Genomic DNA, 5923 nt, shown 5'->3' with positions numbered 1-5923 from the left:
GCTGGGGAAACCCAGGCAGATGGGCGGGGTATAAAAAAATAAACTTATTATTATTTTTGCACAGCCTTTCTGACATTTCAACTGCTTATTTCGATTTGTTTTCCAACTGCTAACCTTCCTTGCACGCAGGTTTTAATTCTGAGACATTTTGATGGCTCGTTTCACGTCATTCGTGCTCCCTGTTGGTTGCTAATTTGGTTTTGTGCCTCCCCATTTAGGGCACTCTGCAAAAAATGCCTCGCGTGAAGAATATCCCAATTCATTATTTTCGCGAAGTCTATAATCCGCACTTGCGTAGAAATAACACGAGAAGGATAAACATTAAGGGAAGGGCCATTTAAAAGTACAATGAACAGTATGGTTGGTTGAAAGAAGGGGGGTAAAAGCCTTTTATGTACAGGTGTTATTTAACACATGGGCCTTGGAGCTTTAAATAAAGCATAGGAATGGGCCTGTTTACATTTTCTAAGGTTTTTTTCAGCTGTGATAGACTACTAATCCCATTCAATACAAGAATACCATTTTTTATTTATTTTTGCTTCACCCCCCCATCCTTTTTCCTTTTATTTTCCTACTTGCAAAAGAGGAGCCTGCCTTCTACATTTCCAACAATTCTGTAGAAGGGGGGACGTTGGTGGCAAATGCGACTTTTCATGCAGGGCTGGCTAGTACAGTGGTACCTCTGGTCACATACTTAATTTGTTGCGGAGGTCCGTTCTTAACCTGAAGCGCCACTTTAGCTAATGGGGCCTCCCGCTGCTGCCACTGCACGATTTCTGTTCCCATCCTGAAGCAAAGTTCTTAACCCGAGGTAGAATGTCTGGGTTAGCGGAGTCTGTAACCGGAAGCGTATGTAACCCGAGGTACCACTGTACAGTATTTTTATAAACAAAGGTTTAAAGCTAATGAAACTGTTTTCTCCATTGGATGGGCACTCTTTGAAGAAAACGGATAAAACAGGATTTGTGTCACTGGCTGCTAAGCTCCTTAAGTTTTGAGTGAGTGGTGACCCCACCCGGTTGATGATCCGGCGAACTTGTTCTAGGAGGGGTGCTGTGTTTCGTTGCCTTGGGCGAATACTGAACACGAGGCTTGTTTTTTTTGCTCCCAGGGGAGAAAATGGCATCAGATGAAGGGAAGCTCTTTGTCGGCGGCCTCAGTTTTGACACCAACGAACAGTCGCTGGAGCAAGTCTTCTCTAAATACGGACAGATCACTGATGGTAATTTTTTAAAAAATCGAAATAATTTACTTCGGCATCGATTGGTACGTTCTAGGCTCAGCCGGTGTAAAAGATAATTTTGAGTTTGCCCCACACTCAAATTAAGAATGAAATAAGCACTCGGATTAGCACGAATTCTCATGGGGATAAGTTTGGCTTTGTGCCCTGAACTTGAGTTGACCAAATAACAAATCTCTCTCACCACTAGAGAGCCAGTGTGTTGTATTGGTTATGAACGGTGGGCTCGTAATCTGGTGAACCAGGTTCGCATCTCTGCTCCTCCACCTGCAGCTGCTGGGTGACCTTGGGCTAGTCCCACTTCTCTGAAGTCTCTCAGCCCCACTCACCTCACAGAGTGTTTTTTGTGGAGGAGGAAGGGAAAGGAGAATGTTGGCTGCTTTGAGACTCCTTCGGGTAGTGATAAAGCGGGGTATCAAATCCAAACTCCTCTTCTTCCTTCCCGCCAGTTGTTGTCGTCAAAGACAGAGAAACCCAGAGGTCCAGAGGGTTTGGCTTTGTCACCTTTGAGAGTGTTGATGACGCTAAAGATGCGATGATGGCCATGAATGGGAAGGTGAGTTCTGTTCTGTGGTGGCTGTTCAGCGGTCCTTGGTAGGACAGAAGTCCTTCTGTTTTTAGGATGCGATCGCGATAGAACAACTCTTAAAAGTTAGCAGTTTGGGGAAGCGTAACTTCTTGGTGGTGGGGCCTCCCTGTGGAACGCCCTCCCATCAGAGGTCAAGGAAATGAACAACTACCTGACTTTTTGGAGACATTTGAAGGCAGCCCTGTTTAGGGAAGCTTTTAATGCTTGATGTTTTATCGTGTTTTTACTATTCTGTTGGGAGCCGCCCGGAGTAGGTGGGGAAACCCAGCCAGATAGGCGGCGTATAAATAATAAATTATAATTAACTGAGGATCTGTTTGATAGACACCGCTTTTGTGTGCGTGTTCATTGTGGAGCACTGTGCTAACCCCGAAACCCCTCGTTTTTCCAGTCTGTCGACGGCCGCCAAATCAGGGTTGACCAAGCAGGCAAGTCGTCTGACAACAGGTCCCGCGGCTACAGAGGCGGCTCAGCTGGCGGCCGGGGCTTTTTCCGCGGTGGCAGAGGCCGGGGCCGGGGCTTCTCCAGAGGTGAGCCTGGGCTTGCAAGTGGCCTCCGTACTTTCGGACTTTGGTTGCGTTGAACTGGATGCATCTGAAGCCTCTGTTCGGTTCTCCTTCCCCAGGAGCCGGTGGAGACCGAGGTTACGGTGGCAGCCGGTTTGAATCGAGAAGCGGGGGATACAGTGGTTCTAGAGACTACTATGGTGGCAGCAGGTAAGCCTCGGGGAGGTTGGGTCAAAAAAAACGGCCCCGTGCGCCCGCTGGTTGTAGCTGTGCCTTGTGAACGAGCATCTTCTCATCTCTCTCCACAGCAGGAGTCAAGGCAGCTATGGCGACAGGCCTTCAGGAGGCTCCTACAGAGACAGCTATGACAGTTATGGTAAGCCCTAGATCATAAGGGAAAGGAGGATACACTGACATGGGAATGCCTGGAGCCTCTTTTTGATTTTTGCAGGGATGGTAACCTTTGGAAAAGTACCGTTAGGTTCGCTTTGGAGCCTATTTCCGGCAAGCCTCTCCTTGCCCTCCAAAAATCGCCGCTCTTCTGGCAGGCCTTTAAGCACTCGCGCCGCGGAAAAGCAGGGAGGGGAACCCCCGCCCTCGTTAATGCATGCGCCACGCTTAGTCTGACCCAAAGCCAAAATTGCGAGTCGTTCCTGACTAGCGTGTTTTTTTCCCCCGGAAGCTGGAAATGACGCCAGGAGCCCAGGAGCGAAAAAGAAAGGGGTGGGAGATAAGGAGAGATAGCGTTGGTAGCCTTGAGGTGCTGCTTTGCAAGCGAGTAGGGGAGGAAAAAATGCTGGGACCTTTTGTCTATGCTTCAGTGCCTTTACAATTCTGCCTGCTTCTTGTCCTCAGCTACACACAACGAGTAAAAAACCTTCCTGGCTCAAGATCGTCCTTCCAATGGCTGTATTTATAAAGATTTTGGGAGCTTCGCTGAAATCCGTTCTTGTGTAGTCATCTCCTTTGTATTCTCACTTTTGTAGTAAACTCTCAGTTCTGACCTTGTCAAAACAAAAACACAGCCTTGACAGCTTCTAATATGCGATGGTCTGTTCAGACTCGAAAGAAAGCTCTGGGTTTTTCCTCTCTCAAGTGTTTTAACGTATTTTTTTTTTAAAGCACTTAAGATTTTAGTTCATTTGTGAGCAGAGGTGTGTGTGTGTGTGTTTGGTTGGTTGTGTGTCCTTTAGTGTGTGTGTGTGTGCATGTTGTTTTTTTTATTAAAAAGAAAAAGACTGGAAGGTTTTTGGGGCCCCATTTCTGTGGTTTTTTTGGTTTTTATTTTGAGTGAGAAAGGACCGTAATTGTTCAGTAGAAGCTGAGCAAGCTGTGAAGTCGGTTTGTTTTAGTGCATCGTTTTGTAACAAACTTTAGTGTAGCAAGGTAGGCGCTGTAGCCTGGGTATGACTTTATAAACGACTTTTAAAAGGCAACCCACCTTGGTATACCTAAAGCGAAACTTTGCTTGTATGTTCAACCTGCATTTAAGAGACTTTTGCTTGTATGCCATAAAACGTGTCCCAGAAAGACTCTGCAAATCTTAACTCGCAAGAGGCTCATGGGGAAAAAAAATATGTTTGTTTCTGTTGTCCTTTTTTTACTGGAAGAAAAGTATATGCCTAATTCAATTGATGTTGTAATTTTGAAGTGGTTAAAAAGGATTTCTTGTACAGTTTTCCTTTTGGCTTCACGAAGCCTATTAAAAGTCCATCTGGAAAAAAAAATACTATATCTGCTCTTGAAATTTTACGTCTTGCTGCACAACACAACTCTGGATTTGACCGTCAGAAGTGTACAGTCAGAGAGGAAGGGCAGCTAGCTGCAGAGAGAGGATTGCAGGCTGGCTAACGTAACGGTGGTGAAAACAACGCAAATCTTACTGTACCTTTAAGGCCTAGATAGACGGCAGGTCAGGTTGAGGGTGATTGAAGCTGAAGCGAGAGTATCTAAAGGAGCGTAGCCCTCTCCATTTCCCATTATGGGGTCCGTTCTCTTTGAAAAATAATAACACCACTTCCCATAGTAATTTGCACCTGGTGACTCAGAGCAGACAGCTTGCGACTATAGAGTTAGCGTGTGAGCAAGAATTAGCTGACACCTTTGGTAGCTTGAAAAGCCAGCCGACAGTGTTCCAAGGCCGATAACTGTGACCTAATTTAGCTAGCTTTGTCGTTGCCTTCTTAAGTTCTGAGAATTCTCTGCTAGCGTATGGAAAACGGCAGTGCCTTGACGAAAAAGCGAAGTGTTGTGAATCCAACAGAGAGAGAGAGAGAACCTCTGGGACGAAAGCTGCTCTCTTGGCTAGTTCATATGTGGGGATAGTCCCGTAATTCGAGGTAACTCCTTTCCTCATGTCCACATCCTTCCTCCTGTTGAGAGCTCATATTTATATATATATATTTTTGAAAGTCTGAATGTTTTAACCCGTCCGAAAGCAAAAATTTTCTCTGCCAATTTCGGTCAGCTGAAAAAAACAACACCCTTTTAAAAAAAAATCCTCTTTTTTTTTAAATCTCCTGTACCGAGTCTTTGGTTTTTGTGGCATAAATTCCATGTGGGTCAGAAGGGGTGTTGCGTTCACAGCCATTTCTTTGCCGGTAGCGTAGATGTCAGATGGGGAAACAACAAATTCCCCCCCAAGGGACTAATGCTCATCTCGGGAGACTCTTAAGACTTTAAGTCCACGTAACTGTAACGTTCTCTGCCATCGTGTTTGCGTTTTAACTTTTCCCCTACCGTAGCCCACGTTTATTCCTAAGCAACCGTTTTCCTCCGCGACTAATGCTTTTGGGGGGGGGGTTCAGCTGCCATTGTCCAGTCCGAGGGGGATTCAGGTTCAGTCTCGGAATGCTTGACCCCCACGCTGGACTCTTGAGAGTCAGTGCGGGTTCGCAGAACCCTTTTGTGGAGAAACTGGTTGCTGTGGGGGCGGATTGTGTGAGGGTGGGCAGGGTAGAAAGCATAGAGGTTTTGCCATGTGCGGTATAGATACATTTTCGTAACCCGAGTTTGTCTTGGCAGGTTGACGGAGAAAATAAGCCATTGATCAGGAAGTGGTTTTGAGGCTGAGCGCGGAACATAGACCGTAAGCCAACTTCAACTCTTGAGCAGGTAAAGTTCTTGGTGGTTTGCTAGGCGTATGGGTTTCATTTTCAGATTAATGCTGACACATATATATCCTAAGCTTTCTTGTCAGGGGTGCTAACCGCGTATTTCCCCCCAATCTTTTCTTTCAGTCGTGTGCTGCGTGGAAGAGGACCGGCGAGGAGCACACCAGCCTCCGGGCTGGGCAGCAAAAGCTTCGAGAGCTGTTTGCATTTTTTAAAATGGATTCAACAAGGCTAATAAAACACAGGGCTACAAATACGGCTGAGTTGTGCATATACGCTGAAGGCAACGGGGAGTCATGGCATGGGGAAATGTATTGGCAACACTTGCACCCAAAAAAAACCGCACATCGTGGAGTCGTTACTAGCCTAGTTGAATTACAAGAGGAGGGGAATGTAGCTCTTAAGGAAACTGCTTAGGGATGGCTCTAGCCCTCTGTATCTAGGAAGCCTTTAAACCCCACCCTATTACCAGAGA

General features: G+C 46.2%; 1 protein-coding gene across 4 annotated transcripts in view; it reads left to right on the top strand.

Annotated features, from left to right (window-relative positions):
• CIRBP (cold inducible RNA binding protein) overlaps positions 1–5704 on the top strand; it is a 6351-nt gene extending 647 nt beyond the window's left edge. The window contains exons 2-8 of one of the 4 annotated variants that reach the window (XR_003704457.2): positions 1112–1222; positions 1690–1796; positions 2221–2359; positions 2455–2545; positions 2647–2711; positions 5360–5449; positions 5575–5704. Coding sequence is in view for 2 of the 4 variants with exons in the window: in XM_028713533.2 (XP_028569366.2) it covers positions 1112–1222; positions 1690–1796; positions 2221–2359; positions 2455–2545; positions 2644–2711; positions 3191–3207 (533 nt within the window). In the remaining 2 variants the exon portion in view is untranslated. Of the gene's footprint in view, positions 1–1111; positions 1223–1689; positions 1797–2220; positions 2360–2454; positions 2546–2643; positions 2712–3190; positions 4065–5359; positions 5450–5574 lie in introns of those variants that run through there. The other 3 variants (XR_003704456.2, XM_077921823.1, XM_028713533.2) reach the window with 3 other exon arrangements.
• Positions 5705–5923: the final 219 nt, after the last annotated feature.

This window comes from Podarcis muralis, chromosome 18, assembly GCF_964188315.1.
Source record: "Podarcis muralis chromosome 18, rPodMur119.hap1.1, whole genome shotgun sequence".
Lineage (NCBI taxonomy): Eukaryota > Metazoa > Chordata > Lepidosauria > Squamata > Lacertidae > Podarcis > Podarcis muralis.
Note: the sequence above shows the minus strand (reverse complement) of the source record. Positions and strands in the feature narration are given on the sequence as shown.